The sequence below is a fragment of the Anolis sagrei genome, chromosome 3 (genome assembly GCF_037176765.1).
Source record: "Anolis sagrei isolate rAnoSag1 chromosome 3, rAnoSag1.mat, whole genome shotgun sequence".
Taxonomy (NCBI): Eukaryota; Metazoa; Chordata; class Lepidosauria; order Squamata; family Dactyloidae; genus Anolis; species Anolis sagrei.
This window is the reverse complement of record NC_090023.1, coordinates 89,197,458-89,222,020: the sequence shown is the minus strand read 5'-3', so window position 1 is coordinate 89,222,020 and position 24,563 is coordinate 89,197,458. Positions and strand designations below refer to the sequence as shown.

Below are 24,563 nucleotides of genomic sequence, written 5' to 3'. Positions count from 1 at the left end.
AAGAAAAAGCTGCAAAAATCCAGAACTTTCAATAAGGTCCAGATGTTGCAGGTGTGAGCCCTATAGGGATTGAGTCTCAGGATTGCAGATGGTGATCCTGAGGATCAATCTCCACACTATCCTGGGTTTTTGGGTTCCAGAAGCCCAAAGAACCAGGATGGCACTGCCACCCTCTCATCCCTCGCCATCTTTTCTATTCTTTAATAAGTTAAAAGTAGAGAGTAACCATTGCTGGAGACATCATAGAACTTCGTTGTACCTGGAAATGATGCAGTGGCGCTTTCAAGGGGAAATAACCCCTCAGTTCTTGAAAGTTTCATTGTATCATTTCCAGGAGCAACATAGTTCTTTGAAGCCTTTATCAATGGTAACCCTCTACTTTTAACTTGATTAAGAATAGAAAAGGGAATAAGGGAGAGCAGGGGGCCAGTTTCCATATGTTCCTGTGTCAATGCTGGCTTGGCAAAGGAGGGAATGTAGCCAACCCTCCCCTAAATCACGAGGTTTGGGCCTAATTCCCAAGAGAGGAACCTGACTTAAACCACCAAAACCATGGGATATGTGGCCTAAATCTTGAGAGGTACTAGCAGTAAATGCCGGTTATTCTGGAACGGCCTAAAATTAAGTGCCTCACTACTTGTAACTTAAAAGGGGTGGGTGAGCTTCAGCAGATTTTTGCAGAAAAGTAAGTGAAAGTGAACTCTAGTTTGTCCTGAAACTAGAATCATTTCTCCACATTTGTGGATTTAACATTTCTGGATTTGATTATTTTTGAATTTGATTAATATAATTTCTCTAGAAACCTCTGGGTCACATGTGTCAAAATCAAGGCCTATGGGCCAAATCTGCCCCAACATGTGGTTTTGTGTGGCTTTCCAGATACTGATGGGAGTTGTGATATGGCGACATCTGGTAGTCTGCGGTTTGTTCTGTTTAGTCAGGATAGTGGGGTTTGAATTCAGATACAACACTTGTGGATATGATATCTAACTTTGTCCTTTAATGTTTCCCCAATCTCACAGCTCAGGTGTTCTCTCTGGTAAAGAAAAATGTGGGGTTTTTTTCCTTAATTGTTTTTTTTTACTTAATGGACATTCTACATAAGTAAGTGGAAAGCCTACTATGCACACACATTTATGTACAACGTAATTGCTAACAAAAAGTGTTAGACAAATCTAACAAAATATGTTTATTTCATTGATTGAACAATGCTTTAATTATTTTCACAACCTAATAGCAAATCTAAAAAAAAAATTAACTTTCACCACCATCATACCCACCTACTGTTTTGATTTGACATGATCCATCTGTTGACCCACTTCTCCAGCTGCTTTTAAAATGTTTCTTTTTCTCTTTCTTCCTCCCACAGTCTCTTTGTCCTTGGCTTATTTAAGTTATAATAAACTGAGTTCAATGTACTTTGACACCACTTTAGCTGCCATGACTCAATGCTTACAGGATCATGGGAGTTGCAGTCTTACTAGGGACCTCATCACATAAGGAATTTTTAGCATCCTAGGATGCTTCTGCCCCAGTTGAGTGATGGAGCCCCATGCCAGGCCACCTATCACACAATGTAGCCTCACTTCCAGTGGGGCTCTATTGCTCAACTGGGGCAACAGGAACAACAGTGCTACTGCGGGGGGAAACCATACAGTGATATTAGCCCATGTATAATGGAGAAGCATCACTGTCAGCTGGGTGGGGCGCAGGATGCCAGGATTGTCCCGTTGCCCAGCCGATTCACCACGGAAGCTGGCATATTGGCACGGGGACCTTCCGATAGTTAATGCACACTTCACTGACCTTGATATTGAAGTATTCTTAATCAGTGTAATTGCACCAATCCATCAATTTATAGTCCCATGATCATACCTTTGCACACCTTCATAACCCCACATTCCTGTCCTACTGTGATTGAGATAGATATATATGCCTACACAAACTGTACACTGTGAAACTGGAAAATAGGGCTGATAATATAATCTCCCAGCATGTAGGACTGGAAATGAAAATTATCTCCTAGGTGAGTTAATTTGGGCACCTGCAAATGCATATGTATAGCACTGCAGCACAACTACACTGATGATAGCATTACAATATATGTTTGGAGCACATATGCGGTGGAACACAACAGTTGGGTTGGGGGGCAGGACAATAATGATAAAGATTCTTATGTTTTTACTTACGTGTCACCCATTTATCTGGGATTTAAAGTCATTTAACTTCATAAGACTTACTTCTGGGTTGACATGCATCATTTATTTATTTCTATCCCACTTTTCTCCCAGAGTGGAACTCAAAGCGGCATACAACATAACAAAAGACAGATTATATAACATTAAGTACAGTCACACACCCTGATATATGTAAAATTAGCAATTTGTCATATTTTAAAAGTCTACATCCACAGCCCCCCATAAGACTGTATGTATAGATTGTCCTGCCAGTTTACTTACTTGTTGTGTTCATTATGGAAATTTGTGTTTTTTCTAGGTGATCTACATGGAAAGCTAGATGATCTTTTACTGATTTTCTACAAAGTAAGTAAATGTGAGGTTCCTGTGGCTCTTATCAAGGTGCCTCAACATAAATTCATTTATTTGTTAGTCTGTACACTGATTATTATTTTCTGGTGTCAATTTTTGACTAATGGCCATCTTTCCATCTTTACTAAAACTGAGTGTGATGCCGAACATGAATTTGGGAGGCCCTGCCTAGGCAGAGACTGGCCAGACCTAAAAAAAAGGATCCGGAACACCTGGCGAGACAGCAAGCTCCAAGAAAGATTTTTCCTCTTAATTTTCCCAAATAAAGTCTCACCAAGTTGAAGCAAAAGCCACCGAGGTTTTATTTCATTCCAGCTAGAATGGACGACGACCGCAGTTATCTGCCCAAGGAGCCGACATGCTGGCTGGGCAGAGAAAAACAATATTTATAGGGCTGTCGGATTCAAAAGTTCCCATGCCCACCCCCCTGAGCCGGCTTTGTTGTGAGTGGCTGTGAAATCAGCAAGCCAGCAGGAGATCCAATGAAAGGATGAGCCCTGCTTTGGCTGCTCAGCCAATGAGGTGGAAGGAGGTGGGCAACAGGGAAACAATGAAAAAAATGTCATGGTGATGGATTATGGATGGGCCTTTCCGCGCCTGTATTGATAAGGGAGCCAAAGCGATAACTTCAGCCCTCAAGCTTCAGCCCAGGCTGTTGTCTTGAGTCTTGAAATAACATCTTCTGTCTGGCCCAAAAGAGCCAGTTCCATTGTCTTATAGTCCTGTAACACTTGATGATTGGAGTTGAAACACCTTTTTGAAGATTGGGAAATGGCACAGTGGGGGAGGCAGTGACACATCCCTGGTTCCTCACGGCTGGGAAGTGCCTTTGTATTGGGTGATTCCGTATGTCCATAGGTTCCATTGTCCTGGATGGTCTGGCCAACAAGGCCCTCCAAAGTCCAGGGAAAGGGGCCATTTATTTATTGTCCATGCAAATGGGTTTCTGTCAAGACCTTTGTTAAGGGGGTTATTGGCTCAGGAAGTTTGGAAATTCTTGAGCCCCGAGTTGCTGGCAAAGTTCATGTAAGGGTTACTTTGCTTCATATTTTATACAAACATACATAGAGTCATGCTGGAGAACCTAGAGATCCCTAAAGAGTTTTAAAAATAAATAAAATGCATGTTTAACTCTCAATAATTTTCCTATTTTCACAGGATCTTGTTCCCCTAATCTCAATGAATGTGGAGGGCCTACTGTACATAAAAGAACATCATTGAGGTGGGGGGAAGTTTGCAGATGTAGGTCCTTCCTTTCATGGCCTTATTTCTTCTCAGAATACTCAATGGCAGGATCCAGCATACTACTTACTACTATAAAATTATTAATATGCTTTGAGCTTAAGCTTGTTTTCATGGGTGAATTGTGTGGTAAAGCCCAGAATCTTTGGTTAAGATTTTAGTGTGGCTTGTAGTCTTTGATTTTACTGCCAGACTGCTCTGATTATATGAATCAATATCGCCTTTGGAGGAACAAGGGAAGGCAAGCAGTTTAACAGCCTTAAATGATGACCCTAATATTATCTGCAGCCTGTTCAGCTAGATAACAAGTCCTTAATGCTTTTAAATTACTTATCTTCTGCATACACCTTTGCTTAATTAAAGCAGACAATTTGAGATACTTTTATTCACTGCACTCACCATTGTTAAATGATACCATTTCCCATCATTTTTGTTGGGGGGAAAAATCGTACAACATCTCTAGCCCATAATATTTGAAATTGCCAGTTGCTAAATTAGTCTCTGTGTTAAATTGATGCTATGCATATAGACATCCTGGAGCGGAATTAAAAGCCAGATTGACAAAGGGAAGCTAATTAAGTACGTACCCAGAAGGCACTCTAATGAGACAGTACAACTTTCAGTTCCACAAACCATTGGAAAGCTATCTTTTGCTCTTGTTTCCTGCTGCCATGGATGATAATTTCATCCCCCCCCCCCACCCCTCTGTGTTAGCTAAAACTAGAGAAGTGCTCAAGGAAAGTAAACGGAGACAAGGATGCCAGCTTTATATTTTAAGGAGATGCAACTTTTGCATTTGAAATGTAAATGAAATGTCAAGTGTAATATGTATGCTCCCTTAAAAGTTCTTGTTGCAAGAATGCTGTTCCAGTCAAACAAACTTAACTTATATGTTTCCAAATGCAAGATTATTCATTATTGGAAATAGATTTCAGTTAGTCAAGTGACTTCTGAATAGCTTCTGATGATTTGGAAGCTGGAAATGGAGTCAGCAGTCATGTCCTTGTATTGATCAAACTGAATTGTGGAGGCAATGGGTTAAACACTTGTGCCAGCTGAACTGCTGACCTGAAGACCTGAAGGTCAGCGGTTTGAATCCGTGAGACAGGGTTAGCTCCTGTCTGTCTGCCCCAGCTTCCTATCCGGGGACATGAGAGAAGCCTCCCACAGGATGGTAACACATCCATGTGTCCCCTGGGCAACATCCTTGCAGACACCCAATTCTCTCACACCAGAAGTGACTTGCAGTATATTCCCAAGCTGCTTCTGATTGGCTTTTAAATGGCATGCTAAAACCAGAGCTCAGAATGTTGAAACACTGTGGCCCATCATGTCTCATAATTAATAGTGCTATATTTCTACTCTAACTGCCATAGCAACATCCTATGAAGCCCTGGGCTTTGCAGACAGAACTTTTACTGCAATCAGGGGCGGCTCAACCCATTACGCAAAGTAAGCATTCGCAGTATAGTTGATTTTGCCCAGGGGCGCTCTTGAGGCGCTCTTGGGGGAAAATAGACCTTGACATATGTGAGTTGTAGTTCCTGGGATGTATAGTTCACCTAAAATCAAAGAGCATTCTGAACACCGCCAATGATGGAATTGAACCAAATATGGCACACAGAACTCCCATGATGAATAGAAAATATATATCAATGATTGGATGATTGGTTGGGGGGGGGGGCGCCAAAATACTGTTTGCTTACCGTTGAAAATTACTTGGGGCCGCCTCTGACTGCAATTGCTAAATGCTGTGGAGTTCTGGGAATTTTAGTTTTACAAGATCTTTAGTAATCTCTGCCAAAGAATGCTAGTGCTCCCCTAAACTACAAATCCCAAGATTTCAAGCCTTGAGCCATGACAGTGAAAGTGGGGCCAAACACCATTCTACAGTGTAGAGCCAGCCCAAGAATAATAATTTAAAGCTCTTTACGCTGTTACAAAAAATCAATTCCCGCTAGTGATGCTATATTCACTGTTCTTTCTCCAGCAGACAGAGACTTCTTTCTCTTTTTTTTGATCAGACATGCATTCGGCATTTAATCTGATTTGTTTGGTGAACTAGGTTTTCCCAGCTGAAGTTGTTTAATTCTATTTTGAGCTGAGGTGTTGCTGTTGCTGTCGTATTTATTTATATGCCCTTTTTCTCCCTGTGTGGGAGTCCAGGTGGGTTGCAACATTTAAAACAACATAATTAAACATTAACAACATGCAAAAGTTAAAAACTTAATGAAACTACCCAAAAAATAAAACCACATTATATAAGGCCCTTTCCCCTTTGAATAATTATCATTGCAAGGAATTGCCAAAACAACAAGGTCTGCTGAGAGACAGCAAGGAAGGGGCCAGTATATCATCATCATCATCATCATCATCTTTAATTACTTATTAATCGCACTCCATCTGAGAATGCTCTAGGCAATTTACAGCTAAATTGTAAAAGATAAAATACATACATACAGAATTTAAAAATTAACAGAGATCGAATGCTCTAGTAAAAAGCCGGGTCTTAAGTGCTAGAGTAAAAGGCCCTAAGTCAGGCATGGCTCTCACATAGGGTGACTAGAATACTCCGTATTCTAGTCTCTAGAGCAGCAGAAAACAAGTTTGTCCCCTCATCAATATGACATCCTTTCAAACATTTACATATAGTTATCATATCCCCTCTCAGTCTTCTTTTCTCCAAGCTAAACATACCCAACTCATTCAGTCATTCCTCATAGGGCTTGGTTTCCAAACATTTGATCATTTTGATTGCCCTCCTCTGGACTTGTTCCAGTTTGTATATATCTATCTTGAATTGTGGTGCCCAGAACTGGACACAGTATTATTCCAGATGAGGTCTGACTAAAACTTTATATATACAATGCTTAGTAATCATAATGTGGGATTGCCCAATTTATTTTCTATGTGGACATATCAGTTCAAAGGGGCAAGATACCGTAATTGGTGGTTTTGTTCTGCTGCTGCCACCAGAACCTGATATGAGTCATGGCACAGGTATAGAAATAAATTGTTACAGAAGTTGCTTTGACAGCAAGTAGAAGAAAGAGTCATGCATAGTTTTGCAGTACAATACTGGCCAATCAGCAGTATTCTGATGGTAATGTAATGCCATGCTACCAGATCCTTTTATTTTGTTCTTTTCTACAGAATGGTCTCCCCTCGGAAGAAAATCCCTACGTTTTTAATGGTGATTTTGTCGACCGGGGGAAAAATTCCATAGAAATACTTATAATTCTGTTTGCATTTCTGCTTGTCTACCCCAACCATTTACACTTGAACAGAGGGAATCATGAGGATCACATCATGAATCTTAGGTATTATCATTGTTTATATGATATTTCATAAGTCTAATCAACTAGGTTTGCTCCTTTCCTAGCTTTCCCCTGACATTAGGTCCAGTCATGTCTGACTCTAGGGGTTGATGCTCATCTCCATTTCTAAGACAAAGAGCCGGCATTGTCTGTAGACACTTCCAAGGTCATGTGGCCAGCATGACTTCATGGCGCGTCATTACCTTCCCACTGGAGCAGTACCTATTGATCTACTCACATTTGCATGTTTTTGAACTGCTAGGTTGGCAGAAGCGGGGACTGCGGCTAATAGCGGGAGTTCACATCACTCCCCAGATTTGAACCTGCAATCTTTTGGTCAGCAAGTTCAGCAGCTCAGTGCTTTAACACACTGCGCCACCGGGGGCTCCTGTGTTAGATATTACAATTAAAATAAGGGATCTGGCCAATAACAAATTGGTGGAGTTTGTACATAGAGTTTACCTATATTGAAAAATAATTTATTGCACAATCCTATAAGGCAGTGGTTCTCAACCTGTGGATCCCCAGGTGTTTTGGCCTACAACTCCCAGAAATCCCAGTCAGTTTACCAGCTATTAGGAATTCTGGGAGTTGAAGGCCAAAACATCTGGGGACCCACAGGTTGAGAAACACTGCTATAAGGTAAAGGTAAAGGTTTTCCCCTGACATTAAGTCTAGTTGCATCCAACTCTGGGGTGTGGTGTTCATTTCCATTTCTAAGCCAAAGAACTGGCGTTGTCTGTAGATACCTCCAAGGTCATGTGGCTGGCATGACTGCATGGAGCACCGTTACCTTCCTGCCGGAGCGGTACCTATTGCTCTTCTCACATTTGCATGTTTTCAAACTGCTAGGTTGGCAGAAGCTGGGGCTGACAGTGGAAGCTCACGCAGCTCCCCGGATTCGAAACTTTTTAACATAGAAGGGAGAATAACACCTCAGTTTGGTGCAATTTATTTGCTCCAGGACCTGTATATTAGCATTGAGATGTATTTTCATTAAAACTCATTATTATATGTTACTCATTTCAGATATGGGTTCACAAAAGAAGTTATGAAGAAGTACCAGGTAAATATTTCCTTCCTTTTGGATCCTTGCCATTTTGTTTGTCATGTGTCATGTGTACTCTCAATTTCAGGACACAATTCTCTATCTACTTCTTTGGAACTATGGCCCATTGAGAATAATAGCTTTTACTACTTTGTTCTTTATAGGCTATTGCCATATAAGCTAATTCCTTAGAACCATTGAAATAATAAAGTAAAGGTGAAGTTGTTCTTATGTTTGAGCAAATGTCCAACGTTTGGAATGTTTCTGGAATGCAATACAAATCACATTTTCCACTTAATAGTGCCATGGTACAACGATTTTGCATCTTCTTCGAGATGTCTACAGCTGGCTTCCTCTTGCAACTATAATTGACAACAAAGTTCTAATTTTACATGGTGGAATCTCTGACACAACTGATTTAAAGTTCCTGAATCTGTTTCAGAGAAATAAGGTAAGATATTACACCCACAAAGCACCCTCCTATGTTTTATTCCCATCTAGCTCACAACATTGAAATGCTCTTGAAATCAATGAGAATTAAGGGGCTGCTGCTTGAAAATGTCATAGCATTTGGTAGATTTTTAAAAATAAAGATGAAAAATCACTGCTGATTTTTAAATTACTGTGTCATATTATGCGTACTTGACTTTCTCTGGATTGTGTCTTAAGAGGCCACAACCCAATCTGAGGCATTTTAATTGCTTAATCAAAACTGACATTTAGTCAATTGACCCTATTCATTTAATGAGAATGTTAAAAACATTTTTATGTTAATACGATGCACACATATCATGGAAGGCATCACCTTAGGAAAAGTATTCCTTTCTCTGTGTGAATGAAGGGGAAATACTTCCATCAAGTTGGTATTGTCATAATGCAAATGATATTAAATATATACATGAAAAAGTGGTGCCCAATTACCCAGGAGCACATCATCTGGTAAAAAAAAAACCAATAAATTTGCCAAATTATTATAATTTTCAGTTAAATAAAAAATAAATTTCATGGGCTATATTACAGTGAGAACCCCATAACAGTGGGAAGCATTTCTTTGGGTTCATATACTCATGCCCAGGGGAAAATGATCTCTCTAGGAATTTACATTTTTAATATATGTATTTTATGCCACTTTGTTTTATCTATGTATTTTAACTGTGTTATGTATGCCCCACCTCAAGCTGGAAGGAAAGGCAGGTAACAATATACTCATAGGTTGCTGTGAGTTTTCTAGACTATATGGCCATGTTCCAGAAGCATTCTCTTCTGACGTTTCACCCATATCTATGGCAGGCATCCTCAGAGGTTGTGAGGTCTGTTTTTAATTTAGGCAAGTGGGGTTTATATATCTGTGGAATGCCCAGGGTGGGAGAAAGAACTTTTGTCTGGAGGCAAGTATGAATGTTGTAGTTCGCCACCTTGATTAGCATTGAACTCACAGCAACCCAGTGATTCTGGCCATAAAAGCCTTTGACAACACAATATACTCATAGTTTGTTTTTTATACAAAATACCTTTGTGTAAATTCCTTTGCATTAACCCCTAAAGCTATTTATCACTTAATTTTAGTGCATAGTCTCACATTGTGAAAGAGCTGCAGAAATGTGTGTGCATTCTATAATATGCATGTGGCCTTCTACGCCAACAATGTGCCCTGAAGATGGTGACAGAAGAGGTTTTTCTTTTCAGCTAAAATCTGTTCTTAACCCACCAAAATCAAATGCTGGAACAGGCAATGAGCCACGGAGAGCTACTCTTACAGATGCCCACCCAGTACAAGTCAAGAAGTCCAATTCTGGGTCTCACGTCTCCAGTAAAGAAGCCACAAAGTCTATGTCAGCATCCAGCAACAGCAGACAATACAGTAAGAGGCAGCACCCTGACAACCTCTGTCACAGAACTGTTTCTCATCCAGTTGTAGAGGTGCAACATTGTAAGCCATCCAGTGTTACCAAAACACACACATCTCCAGAATTAACACCAAAGGAATGGAAGCAGGTATGCTGAAGCTGTATTTCAAAAATTGCAATCTACTGAATATGGTGATTTTTAAGGTGTAAAAATCCATGACTTAATTTTGGAAACATTAAAAATATGAGTTTTGAGTCACATTGTCGCAGTACTGCTTACAAGGTTTTTAAACAGAGGCTGGCTGGCCATCTGTCAGGAGTGACTTGATTGTGTATTCCTTGAAGACAGAGGGTTAGACTGGATGGCCTTTAGGGCCTCTGCCAACTCTGTAATTCTACAATTGTAAATTATTCTGCCTTAAGACAGAAGAATTGGCTGGTTAATTCAAATAACCATATGGATGTTCAAAGATTGTGTGCTGAGAGGGTCTATGGTCCTTGCTGGCCACATGAGAAGGGATCCTACATACATAGTTATGTCCATGCACAGAAACCCTCCATATTCTGGAAGGACTTAAATGGTCTAGAACACTATGTAACACGATTTTTGTTCCTGGGTCATTTCCAGGATTATTTGCTTTGAAAATCTGGATTATATGGCAGTGTTGAAGGGGCCTGGGTTTCTTTCAAATTCTAGTTGTATAGTTTATTTTAAGGAGCCGCTGTGGTGCAACAGGTTAAACTGTTGAACTGTTGAGTCTGCTGATCTAAAGTTGGTAATTCGAAGCCATGAGTCAGGATGAGCTTCCACTGTTAACCCTAGCTCCTGCCAACCTAGCAGTTCAAAAAACATGCAAATGTGAGTAGATCAATAGGTTCTATTTCATCAGGAAGGTAATAAAGGCAGCCATGCCAGCAACATGACCAGGGGTGTCTGCAGAGAACAGACTCCATGGCTTGGAAATGAAACAAGAGCACCTCCCCATGGCCAGAGTTGAGCACTGCCTCCAGAAAGCCAGATATGAAAGGGGAAGCCTTTACCTTTGTTCTGTGTATTTGTATGTCATTGTTATTCCACTGTATTAAAACATAGAATGTTTGCCTATGTCGTAATCTCTCCCGCCCCCCCCCCCCCCCCGGCTCGGGGAGATAGAGCAGAATATAAATAAAGTATTATTATTATTATTATTATTATTATTATTATTATTATTTTCAGTGACTGATAGTCACTAGCCTTTGTTTTCCGTTCAAAGGTAGTAGACATTCTCTGGAGTGATCCTAAACATCAAAATGGCTGTACACCAAACAAATACCGAGGCGGTGGTTGCTGTTTTGGACCAGATGTTACAGCCAGGTTGCTAAAACATTACAATTTGAAAATGCTCATCAGGTCTCATGAATGCAAAGAGGAAGGCTATGAGATCAGCCATTACGGAAAGGTAATCAATGGTTTAAAGTTTAAATGTACTTAACTATGAATGGAATAATCAAGAAAAATGGTTCAGTAGCACCTGGCACCAAAATAGGAATCACTACTCACACATAATGTAATTAGGAATAGCACATAGTAGGTTTGTTTTGAGTTGTTGTTGTTTGTTGTTGTTGTTTTGCTTCATAGTCACTGTTTCTTTCTTTTCTATGACAGATATGGAAAAGCTGATTCAGTAGGCTAAGGAAAAGATGATTAAGCAGGGTTGACAATGAGTTTCTCAGTTTGCGATTTTCCAAAGTACTTTGTTGATTAGCAGGGACTGGGTTGCAGTATCATCTGCCAGAACCCTCAGGTTTCCCTGCTGTGTGTGAGCTTAGCTGATATTGCAACTATAGGAAAAGTGGAGATTTTTTTTTGGCAGCAGTATGTTGTTATGATTTATCTTTGTTTTTATTTCAAATATTGTGGGGGGTTTGGTCCTGGGTGAGAAAGATCCATTAGCTTTACAAAATACTGGCTCTTGGTGGAGATGAACATATGGAGATATTTTTCTGCATGATAGGGGTTTCATGGTGACCGGGGGTTCTGGAATTGTCACAATGAAGGTCTATACCAGGTATGGGCAAACTCCAGGTGTTTTGGACTTCAACTCCCACAATTCCTAACCACTGGTAGGCTGTTAGGAATTGTGGGTGTTGAAGTCCAAAACTCCTGGAGGGCTGAAGTTTGCCCATACCTGGTCTATACTCTACCTGCTGCATATTTCTTCTGGTTTCTACATCATGTTCACCTCTCCCTTCTTGTTTTAACTCAAGTCATTTGAAAGCATGAGAAAGTTCTTCTATGTAGCAAGTTTGAGTGACTCCTTTGCACATCATGTGATATGTCTGCAGTTAATTTTTTTTCTTGTGTTGCATAGAAATATGCATCAGATGTCCTGTCAGGATCACCATATGGGAAAAAAAGAATTTGTACCCAGGGCCTGAATCTTTGTTTTGTATTGTAATCCATAGATCCTTGGGCATTGCACAGATTCCATAAGGCTAGGAGCCAAAAGTATTGCTTGTGTATCTGTTTCTGTCCACAGTCTAAGACTGCAGATAGTCTTTCTGCATGTTTCTATGTCAGACTGTACTTTTCATTAATTAAAGGAACATTTTATTTCCCTTTAAAACACAAGGTCATCACTATATTTTCTGCTTCAAATTACTATGAAGAGGGAAGTAATCGTGGTGCTTACATCAAATTAAACCCAGATCTGATACCTCGTTTTGTTCAGTATCAAGTTAGCAAATCAACACCTAAACGGACCCTGCAGCAGAGGTAGGATAAAGAGGACATGTCTACTAAAAACAAAAACAAAAAAAATGCATGAAACTCAGAATGTGCTCCATCAATGGAAATAGTGCAGCAACCACAAGAAGAACAACCTTTGTGAAAGCTTTGTTAATTGCAGAGGGTTAGGAGATGTTTGTTAATAGCCTTGTGAATCAAACTAAACCTCCCAAGCTAAGCCTTGCCTTTATAAATGTTATTTAATAATAATAAATAATAAATAAACGTTATTTATATCCTGTCTCATCTCCGCAATGAGGACTCAGGGCATTTGACAACATACAGCGGCAAATATTCAATAACATAAAGTGCAACCAACAATAAATATGACTACCATCTATATATATAAATTTGTTAGGGGCATCCAACGAGGAAACAAAACTCAAAAACCCCCCAACAAAACTTAACCAAAATTCCCATGCCCATAACACAACCCACAAGGTACAAACATATCTACTCAAAATGAAAAACAACACAACAACACACTCACAAAACGGCAAAACAACAAAACTCAAAAATCCCCCAACGAAACTTAACTAATATCCCTGTGCCCATAACACAACCCACAAGGTACAAACATATCTACTCAAAATGAAAAACAACACAACAACACACTCACAAAACGGCAAAACAACAAAACTCAAAAATCCCCCAACGAAACTTAACCAAAATCCCCGTGCCCATAACACAACCCACAAGGTACAAACATATCTACTCAAAATGAAAAACAACACAACAACACACTCACAAAACGGCAAAACAACAAAACTCAAAAATCCCCCAACAAAACTTAACCAAAATCCCCGTGCCCATAACACAACCCACAAGGTACAAACATATCTACTCAAAATGAAAAACAACACAACAACACACTCACAAAACGGCAAAACAACAAAACTCAAAAAACCCAACGAAACTTAACCAAAATTCCCATGCCCATAACACAACCCACAAGGTACAAACATATCTACTCAAAATGAAAAACAACACAACAACACACTCACAAAACGGCAAAACAACTGAGCATGCGCATTGGCGCCCAGCCGCAAGTTCCCTGGCGCGCGCACATGGCCTTCCGGCCAACGTTCCCTCTGCGGAAACCATGCCCACTCCAACCCCCGCCGCGCCGCTTCCCACACACACACACCCCCTGCCGCACACACACACGCAACCCCACGCTCCATCACTCCCCCCGCCGCCGCACACACACACGCAACCCCACTCCCCCCGCCGCCACACACACACACGCAACCTGCCCCAATCTTACCTTCTTTTACTTCACGCCACCTCCAAACCCCACCCCGCCCCTTCTTGCCCTGTCAAAATCTAGGAAAGACAGGAAGGAAGGAAAGAAGGAAGAAAGAGAAAGGGAGGTAAAGAAAAAGGGGGAAGGAAGGAAAGTTAGAGGAAGAAGAAAAGGAAAGAAAAGATGGAAGAAAAGAAAAGAGAGACAGCAGAAGAGAACGAAAAAGGGGGAAGGAAGGAAAGAGATAGAGAAAGAAGAGGAGAAGGAAAGATGGGAAGGAAGGAAGGAAGGAAGGAAGGAAGGAAGGAAGGAAGGAAGAAAGGAAGGAGGGAGGGAGGGAGGGAGGGAGGGAAAGAAGGAGGGAAAGAGGGAAGATTGGCCACAGCAACACGTGGCGGGTAATGTTGTTATTTCTATTATTATTATTATTATGCTATTGTTCCTATGAGACCCTTTTAGGGGGAATGGGAGAGGTGTCAGGTCCCGGAGGCAATGCATTGCATTATTGTTATTGTTATGATGGTGGTGAAATAAAAGGAAATAAAAAGTGAAAGAAGGAAGCAAACAGGGAGGGAAGAAAGGCAAAGGAAGAAAGGGGGAGGGAATGAAGGAAAGAGAGAAGGATGAAACCAAGTAGTGAAAGAAGGAAAGAAAGAAAGAGGTAGAGAAGGAAGAAAGGAGAGAAAGGGGGAGGAAAAGGGGGAAGGAATAGGTAGGGACCTCTCTTTCATAATAGTCCAGATATCTACCTCAACTTTGATAAGTTTTACTATAGGCCACAGCAACGCGTGGCAGGGCACAGCTAGTAAGTTATACAATAACACATTTCAGCTAGTGGATTTTTAGCTTGAGTTGGCTAAAACTTTCTGGACCAGAATATATAGGCATCTGGGCATTTGTTTACAGGACTGGTAGTTGTTCTGTCTGGCTTTAGCAGTTTGTTGGCTCCTAATATCCTCTTTGCTGGCTGTTTATAAATTCACAGATATTGTTTACTAGGGGTGTTCTTATTCCATGCTGTTATACTGTCATTGTGATGCATTAGTCCTGCTTGTGCCTCATGATGTTGCTCTCTAGACATTGCAATGTTGTTGAAGATGTATTTTTTTTCTCTCACTCTGGAAGTAATCCATTAATTATTTCTCAGCAACAATTCAGTAACCAGTTTGGGTGAAGATACCTCATAGTGCTTTTTTCTGTGAACAATCCATTAGTGCAGGCATATCAAATTCATTTTCATTGAGGGCCATATCAGCCTTATGGTTGCCTTCAAAGGGCTCCTGAACAATGAGTGCACTGATATTATAGCAATCATTTTGCAAGTAAAGTCAATTCATAGGATTTTGCATCCAAATAATGAGTCGGTTGAGATGGTTTGGTCTTAAGTGGCTATTTGTTTAGCATTTCGTTACTGTAGGAAACAAGGATTGATGATTGGGTCATAAATGTGAGTAGCTATAGCTAGTGAGTTCTTCTAGCCATGTGTTTATGTAGCGAAAAATATTGTTTTGTTTTCCTTCACTAGACAGCTTTTAATGTGCATACAGACCAAGAAGCACGGAATTGAAATAACATTTGATCCAATGAGTGATTTTGCTTAAGCAACAGTTCGCTGTTTCTCAGGTTTTCGTTTTTCAGTTTATCTGGATTATATACCATTGATTAGTTTCATTTAGCTCCCTAACAATTTTGACTACTTTTCTATTCGTATACCTATTTATTACCACAAAGGAATCATAGAGATTCGAAGATATGGAAAGGCGTACAATCAAATACCCAGTGAGATTTTTATAGCTGTTTCTTCCCACCTCCTTTTTTCAGAGTTTCCACAATTGAGCTGTCTGCCTTAAAGTGTTTGCGAGAAAAGATTTACATACACAAATCGGAATTGATTGCAGCTGTTAGACAGTATGACCGGAATGGTACAGGTAATACAAATTTGAACACAAATGCTTTGAGGTCTCATTCAATGTAACAGGAAAGTGACTTGTCCTGGAATCTCAAGACAAGATAACTGCCTTGATAATATACGTGTATGTTACACTTTGGGTTTTTGTGGAGCAGCTACTGTAGACTGCGGTGTAGAGTTCAAAGTTGAAACTATTTTTGGTTGGGCTACATCTCCTGTGTATTTTTGAAAGTAGCACTTGTAAAGGTGTTAAAAGCAAAGGTGGGAAAAGCATTTCCTTTCCAACCAGATGAATATTTTCTCATTTGTTAGTATTGTTTGTGATTTGAATGGATTGTTGTCGTGCCATTCAACATTTCACAGATAAAAAGTGTGACACATGTTCAAGGTGTATGTACTTAAGATGGCCAAGTGACTGATGAGGAAGTACACATGAATGGAAAAAAACTACAGTAGTTTGTGTTTGCCTGAATCTTCCAGGAAGGGAAAAATCTTGCCCCTTGCTGAATTAATTGAGTTTAAATACCTTTTGTATTTTGAACTCAGTTTGCAGCCAGTAAAATAAGTCAGGAAAAGGGGGAAAGTGGGTGGAGGAGCTGAAGAAGTAGAACATTAGTGGATTAATTGGGGCTACTCCTGACAAATTGGTAAAGTTGGAGAGCATGTGCTCTAAACAATTGCGGTTGATACTTAACATTATGTCGAACAAGATCACTAGGACCCTTTATAAGGAACTATGCCTAGGTCTTAAGTCTTAAGTCTGAAATTTCAGGGCATGGGAAACTCTGAAACTAGTCACCATAGATTCACAAACTTCACTGGTTGGTTTCCTGGACCAAATTAAATGTAATTGTGTTAATTTGCCTTAGAATTGCCATAAGTAAATCTGAGATGTCACCTGCTTTGTCATGATGAACCTATGTACATTTTCAGATTTTCAGGAGAGATCTTCATGAGGCTACCATGACTTGTAGAGATACATTGACATATAGGAGAAGTCTTTCTTTGACTGCCTTGTGTAATATGCCCCCCTTAGAACCAGATTTTTTTGAGCATTATTTCACTGTGGAAAGGAGTCATAATTATAATCATGATCATAGTGCGCAAAATCCTGTATGGAAGTTATGTCTTCCTAGGTGCAAATTTAAAATTGGATCATTTCATATTCAGTCGAGGCTGCTGTTACGTTCCTACATAGCAGATGGAGCACTGTACAGTAGGACTGATGCTCACTGGGAAACAATAGGCATCAGGCACTGTTGTTCAGTCCTAATGAACAAAGTTCAGTCTACTATATAGCAACATTAAAAGCGCCTTTGCCTTTCACAAAACAGAGTGTCTTAGTGCCTCTTCTACATAACATGGTACAGTATAATGTCCTTCCATGGATTCAATATCCACAATCCCACTAATCCACTCTCAAAACACCTCCCCCCCTCCCACACACACACCAGCAAGTATTTCTGGACATCTCTAGGTCCTCCAGTTTTATTCTTTAAAATGCTTCTAGCACAACTATGTTCAAAACATGAGATTTGCTGTTATCTGTAGTTTCAGGTGTCCTGGGGAAGGGGGTGTGTGGCTTGGAACATATCCCCTGTGGATATGGAAGTTGTACTGCATACGCAAGTTATGTTAAGTAAAAAGTAATATAGAATGTCAGTGAACATCATTTTAGGATGTAAGCCCACAAACTTTGGAGGTTTCTTTCTTTGGTTATTTTCCATTTATTTATTCAAGCAGGTTGGTCATACTTAACCCCAGGGCTTTTCCTGAAATGATTATTTTTATCTCAAAATCATTTCCTCAGCATACATCTACTTGATGAATCACCAGCTAGGTAGCTTTTAAGCATAAAATATTCATGTTCCTTGCTCGGGCTTTTTAATCATCATAAAGTGCTTTTGATTTCTTGTTTCCTTCCATTTTTTTGGTAGGGAAGATTTCTCCCAGTGAATGGGTTTCAGCGGTAGAATCTGTTCTTCAGCTTGACCTCCCCTGGAGAACCTTACGTTCCAGACTGGTTTGTCTGGATCAAGATGGAAATGTTGAATACCTTTCATCTTTTGATGATGTTGAAATCAAACTGCCAATCAAAGAGGTGAAATTGTTTAGAAAATTGACCGAGCTAAACAATCTAATTGCATTCTCTTTGTTCCATTATATAATTCTGTGTAGATATGTCAGATGGGTTTTATAAAAAGTGCTTGCTCTTAAAAATAGTTCTAGTAAATGCAGTTTGCCCCCTGAATTACCAGTAGCTGTGCTGACTTTCCGAGTTTAGAAGTGAATGGGAGGGGTTCCCAAACACATAGCAAACTGAGATCAGAGTAAACAGGATCCCAGACTTTATAAATTACATCTACAGAAGCTTGGCCTCAGCATTTGTTCAAATCCAAGGATAAAATGACCTGTCTGCTACCAGTAGAAAGACACACACTTCCAACCCATCTGGAATTACAGAACTGGGATTCAACTTGGGCAGAAATAACTGTGTGCGTCCCCGGTCACTTGAGAATGGGGAAGAAGTCTTCTGTCCTAAGCTGGGAAAGGCTTCATTCCTTATGCCCCAAGGTCCCTGATGGGGACCTCAACTGCTTATCACAGAACTGCCTCAGGCCCAAACCATTGTAACAAAATGAAGTTAAGAAACGAAATAACTTTCACATCCACAAACAGAGGGCGGGACAGTGTTCAACTAAGAACTACCCTGTGTCGCAATGAGCAGCTGCATTTATCCAAGTCAGAAGTGACTTGAGGAACTGCAAGTCACTTCTGGTGTGAGAGAATTGGCCGTCTGCAAAGATGTTGCCTAGAGGATGCCTGGATGATTGATGTTTTACCATCCTGTAGGGGGCTTCTCTCGTGTTCCCACGTGAGAAGCTGGAGCTCGACTGATGGGAGCTTACCCCGCTCCCCCGATTTGAGTCGCCAACCTATCAGTCAACCAGTCCTGCCAGCACAAGGGTTTAACTCATTGCACCACCAGGGGCTCAATTATAGGATGAAATGAAGCCTACATCTGGGTGTCCTGCAGTCCCTTCACCAATTTCTCATGCCCTATCCCTGTGCTCCCTTCCCCTGCTCCAAACATGTGCCATTGTGAAAAGACTTCTGGGGAAAAGAGGGTTGGTTGGGAACCATGGCACTGAACAGGACCTCTCTATCCTACTGCTACAACCACAAAGCTTTCACCCAGTTAAGTCAGGTAAAGAGCATTATAGACACATCATGTCCCAATGTCATCTTTCAGAGTGAATATGTGACCATGCTGTCCTGTTCTGTAGTCAGTAATTTTTTTAAAACAACCGTGTAGTCTCTTTGCCATGTAGTCATAATATTCTAAAATACAACAAAAGCAACTAATTTGACAGTAAAAAAAACCCTCATTGACTTGAATGTAATCCCATTCTTGTCATTGAAACAAACTTGTAGAAGGTAAGGAAACAAACTGTTTTTGCAATGCCAAGTAAAGCACTAATGTACTTTATACTTTGTTGTGAATTATGTACTTTTGAACACGGAAACAACAATATTTATTTTGGTAGCCAAGCAAAGGTTTGGCTTTCTATTGAAACATAAATAATGTAACCTCAGAGGTAATGAATATACATTATTTCTGTAAATGTGAAGGGTTATAGGCCCTCCAATTCTCTGCTGTTTCTTACACCCAGCAGATTCTGTTTGCAGGAATTCTAAACTAGTAATTATTGAAGTGGGGGTCCAGTCTCTGAGTTCAAACCCTGTTCATTTATATGCTCATTAGAAGCCAGTACCCATCAGCTGATGTTTTTATGAAATGGGTCCATTAGTGCACAGGCAAAAGAATACTTATGTTTCCTTGTAGAATTTAGAACCAAACTGATGTTTCTAGAAATGCAGGGATTTTTTTTTCAAAAGTAAGGGCATGATTTATGAAATCATTATATATTCAGATTGGATAAATTCTAATTTTCAACCAACTGTTCTTCAGGTTCAGCCATCGTTGGTGGAAACTCTATGTAGATACAAAGCTGATCTGGAGAGTATCTTTAACATGATTGACAGAGATCACTCAGGTATGTTAAAATCCAGCATGGCTTATTAAAAGCTGGAAATATACAGAGGTACACAGGTAGCACAGCTGGATGCTATGTGGTGGGTAAAGTTTGAGAGATATTTGTAGCAGTTTTTCTATGTCCTTCAAATGCCAGAATACAAGATCAATGGGACAAGCATTAACAAGTCAATTAGAAGCCAGTGGCTTCATAATTTTGACAGTAGCTTTTAAAACTATGAAAATATAATATGAAATAGATTAATTTCCTCATGTTGCACTTTGGGTTACATCAAAAATACCATTCATTTGGAAGAGTTGGAATAAATGATATATTTGTTGCAATATTGTTACTGAGGGATGGAAATGAGAAGGTTTTCACCTAACTGAAATTGCAGCAAGCTAATATGGGTCATAGCATACTAAACTAAAACAATAGTACAAATGTTCACTGAATGGATGTTTAGACAAATGGGCTCTATTTAATATCATTGGATTAGCAGTTTTTGATTTTATTTATATGTAATATTTATCCTGCTTTCTCTCTCTCAAGTAGATTAAAATTGGCTAACAATTAAAATTGCACAATATAAAATTAAAACCTAAAGTATATAAACATTCAAATAGAATTAAATATGGCACTTATTAAAAATACATAATTAAAACTATTTGATCATTGGTTACAGCATTATGTTTGTGATGATTCGTGCTCTTATGTATCTCTTTCATTTATATAAAGTTATTAGTGGTATACATATAAAAATCATTGATATTTTGAAAAATGTTGTGATATCAATATTAAAAATCAAATTATTGCAAGCAAGTATGAAAGAGGCTTCAGCAGTTAGTTTTTCTCTGAAGCAAAGTTTCTCTAAACAAAAATCAGAAATTTAGAAATAAAGAGTAATCTAGATGGAAAAAGTCCTTCAAGTGTTTCAGAATCCTAGTTTTTCAAATCATAGGTTTTGTTATAGTATTCCAATATCTTCTATTCATACTTCACATTAAGATCTGAAGAAATGTTACATGGACCATAACGCTTTCATAATATTTTCACAACCAGCTATCTCCGTCTCCAATCTTACTGTATAAAAATATTTGTTTTGGACCCTGATTTAATATTTTAAGGCACATCCAAATGACAATCTTAATCCATAGCTGTAGTTCTTGGTGTTTTGTGGAGCATCTTAAGGATTTTTTTCTACTTATCTCCTTCACCAGATGCAATGATAGGGGGTGGCAGTAACAACCAAAGAATGTTTGCTGGGAAACTTGATGTTGCTGCATATAGGGCGTGGGTTTGCCAAGATCTGGAAGAAACTGCTTTGCATAGCTTAGAATGGCTGTGGTCTTCACTGCATGGATCTCACTTTCTTTTAGATATAGTCGTATAGTAGTTCTGCTTATTATGTGAGCTCATTGAACACAGTTTCCCTTATATGTGAAGAGCTTTGAATAGTGTTCACTCTAGGCCTCTAGAGCATTGTCCTGGAGAGTTAGAGAGAACACTTCTATAGGTCCTCCAGAGTGTTTCTATTCTGTGCTTCAGCAGAGGCCTCAAGATATTGTTGATTTTAAGTCAGAAAAATAGGACTCCAGATTATGAAAAACTGGATTATGTGAAGCTTCCTGGAACAGACACCTCTGTTCCAGGAAGCTTGCACTTCCCTTGCACTTCCCTTGTTATCTAAGGATAGCCTTGCTCATCATCCTTTTCCATATCTCCATCCTCAAATTCACAGGGCTTTTTAAATTGTGACATCACAGTCAAAGATGTAATGGTTTTATGTCTGCAAGACTGCCCATAAAGGCACAGATAAGGTCCTCTGTTCTTGTTATCTAGGGCTCTAGTTTGGAAATCTATGTCCTATCCAGATTTTCCAGCCAACCTGTGGGTTGTAATCGAAAATATCTGGAGGAATCATTCACCTCCTTATCTCTACTTTGGGCAACAGTGAAGTGGCCACCCATCCCAAATGCACTTCCATGACCTGTTATAGGATGCTGTCTTATTCAAATTCCACTGCAGGAGGGTTTTTCATTTAACATTTAAATCTCCTGATTGTTCTCATATAGTAATATTGCATATGTGACATTAAATGCAAAAAAAATTATTTCCGTTTAGGTCTTATCTCCATTGACGAGTTCCACCAGGCATGGAAGCTCTTTAACCTACACCTGAAAATTGCTATAGATGATGAATCCATTGACAGCTTAGCCCGTTGCATAGATTTCAACAAAGATGGTAGCATTGACTTTAATGAATTTTTAGAAGCTTTTCATGTGGTCCACAAATTAGAGAAGAGATACAGCTCCTGAAGAAGATAGGCTCCTCAGTATAATTTCTTTGGGGTACATTTTGTTGTAGACTTTTAATTTAAATTTTGCTGCCTTAATATAGATAGATAGAATCAACATCAATGCCTAAAAGAAACCTGAAGAAGTTAGTACTTGATTATAATGTGAAAACTTGATCTTTGGAAGAATACTGCTACTGAGAAACTGACATACAGAAAGATAGAAAGGTATGTCTTAAAATGCTGTCAACAGTGACTACATCAGTGCCATACAGAGACTCAGGGTTTATTACAATTGTCATTCTTTCAGAAAAATGCTTGGGAATATGTTTTATTTTTATATTTATTTAATTAAAGGGTATTTTTGCTGTTTCTAAAATGATATATAAGGTCTAGTATAAAGATGATGGAGCAGAAAGCTCAATTGCCCCAAACTGGAAGCCTGGCTCTGAAGAGGGAGAATAGATGTGTCCAACCAGATCCAGTTCTGGGGCCAGATCCAACATAACTGTCAGCCATATAATTGTCCCACCCTTCGTGCTTCATTACTTTATTCAGTGTTGTTTTAAACTCACTTCCATTGGTGACCATAGCTATATCTAATTCCACAAATTAACTGTGCTTTTTGAAGAAGTACTTCAATTTGTGCAACAAGTACTTCCACACAACGCAGACCTTTTTGCACCTCGGTCGTGTCATACATCCTGTTTCGCTGTCTTTTTTCAATGCTAGATATCGCCAAATAAAAATTTACATTGTAATTTTTTCAATAGACATTTATTTCCATTGCACCATGGAAAAGCTAAACATTCTCCCCAAAAATTACCTTCTCGGGCGTGCAGCCATGTCAACAGGATTTTCATGGCACTAGAGAGTGGAGCAATATGCAAATATACTACTAACTCTTTTTTGCCAGTGAAGCACTGCAGCTGGATCTTCTCACAACTGCCTCTCACAAAATACCTTGTGGCCAGGAGAGAACGAGGCATAATCACATACTGCCCCACTGTTTACGTGGATGTGTGTGCCTTCATGTCACCAATCTACTTGTGACTTCATACATTTCATATGGTTTTCTTAGCCAAGAAATACTCAAGTTTTGCCAGTTCCTTCCTTTTCTAATGCCTCAGAAATCCATCTGTTGATGGGACTGTCCTGACCAAAAAATAGGTTTGTAGGTACCTAGCTACATCAGTGATGCTTTCATCATACCTATGTTTCCCCATACACTATCTCTACTCATCTCTATCCATGTTTTTAATCAGTAATAAAAGTCCATGTAGAAATCAGTAAGATTAAAATTGTTTCTCTCAAATTGTATTTTTTAAGGGAATGCTTATTTTTTGTTACATTTGATTGAGATAATAAAACAAAATCTCAGTTGTTCCCTGAGCATGGTCTTATAGCACATGGTGGAGCCTCCTTGCTGAAGAGAATCAGATGTATGTGTTTAGTGCCTGAATTGGAGACACTTAAGAATCCTATGTACACTGTGTTGAGTTCCAAGATGGAATAAAGATGTTATGTAAATGTACTGAATAAATAATAAACCCATATGAAAGCCATAAAAAGGTGCTTCGTTATTTGCAAGACTTTCTGAAACACATATGGTCTTGAATTCAAGACTCTTCCTATGTATCCGTATAGCGGCCTAGTATAATGACTGCACTCTGTACAGGCTCATAGGCAATATTTGGTATTTAACATGTTTCATATATTCTCTTTCACAATAAGTTTTAAGGTTGAGCATTGGCTCAAGCAGATCTCTGATTTTAGCATGCACTGAAGAAACTTCATCAGGGAAAAGAATCATCTTGGCATGTACTTTGATTTACATCTTTTTATTTACTGTATTGTTTTCTCCATCTATTCCCTTTGATGTCTCCCCTGCAATTCTCACCAGCTCTTTTCTAGGGTAGATGGTGGTTGCAACAAAGTATGGGCCTTTCCAAATTGTTTTTAATGAGATAACTCACTACAGAAAGCTTAATTTCTGATTCTTTGGGACATCCTTGAAAAGTATTTTCAGTCTACAAAGGCATCTCCAGCATGGAAAGGTTGAAGGCAACTAGGCAGGCAATATGACCAACATATATTCGGTTTTCGTAATTCTACAAAATTGCTTGCTATTGGCCCTGGAGACATGGATGAGCATTGTTTCTTTTTAAAAGCTGTGTTGTTGTTGTTGTTGTTGTTGTTGTTGTTGTTGTTGCTGTTGTTGTTGCTGTTGCTGTTATTGTTGTTGTGTGCACTTAAGTCATTTCCAGCATATGGTGACCCTAACAGCTTTTCTGGGGATGAGATT

At 39.4% G+C, this 24,563-nt stretch overlaps 1 protein-coding gene across 5 annotated transcripts in view; it reads left to right on the top strand.

Moving 5' to 3' along the window:
• PPEF1 (protein phosphatase with EF-hand domain 1) overlaps positions 1 to 23,829 on the top strand; it is a 53,972-nt gene extending 30,143 nt beyond the window's left edge. For 4 of the 5 annotated variants that reach the window (XM_067466786.1, XM_067466785.1, XM_060770058.2 and 1 more), the window contains 11 exons: positions 2,497 to 2,543; positions 6,945 to 7,111; positions 8,138 to 8,174; positions 8,458 to 8,607; positions 9,843 to 10,151; positions 11,257 to 11,442; positions 12,616 to 12,758; positions 15,838 to 15,944; positions 17,863 to 18,026; positions 19,899 to 19,983; positions 22,087 to 23,829. In XM_067466786.1, coding sequence (XP_067322887.1) covers positions 2,497 to 2,543; positions 6,945 to 7,111; positions 8,138 to 8,174; positions 8,458 to 8,607; positions 9,843 to 10,151; positions 11,257 to 11,442; positions 12,616 to 12,758; positions 15,838 to 15,944; positions 17,863 to 18,026; positions 19,899 to 19,983; positions 22,087 to 22,280 — 1,589 coding nt within the window. In that variant the 3' untranslated portion in view covers positions 22,281 to 23,829. The remainder of the gene's footprint in view (positions 1 to 2,496; positions 2,544 to 6,944; positions 7,112 to 8,137; positions 8,175 to 8,457; positions 8,608 to 9,842; positions 10,152 to 11,256; positions 11,443 to 12,615; positions 12,759 to 15,837; positions 15,945 to 17,862; positions 18,027 to 19,898; positions 19,984 to 22,086) is intronic. The other variant, XM_067466787.1, reaches the window with a different exon arrangement.
• Positions 23,830 to 24,563: the final 734 nt, after the last annotated feature.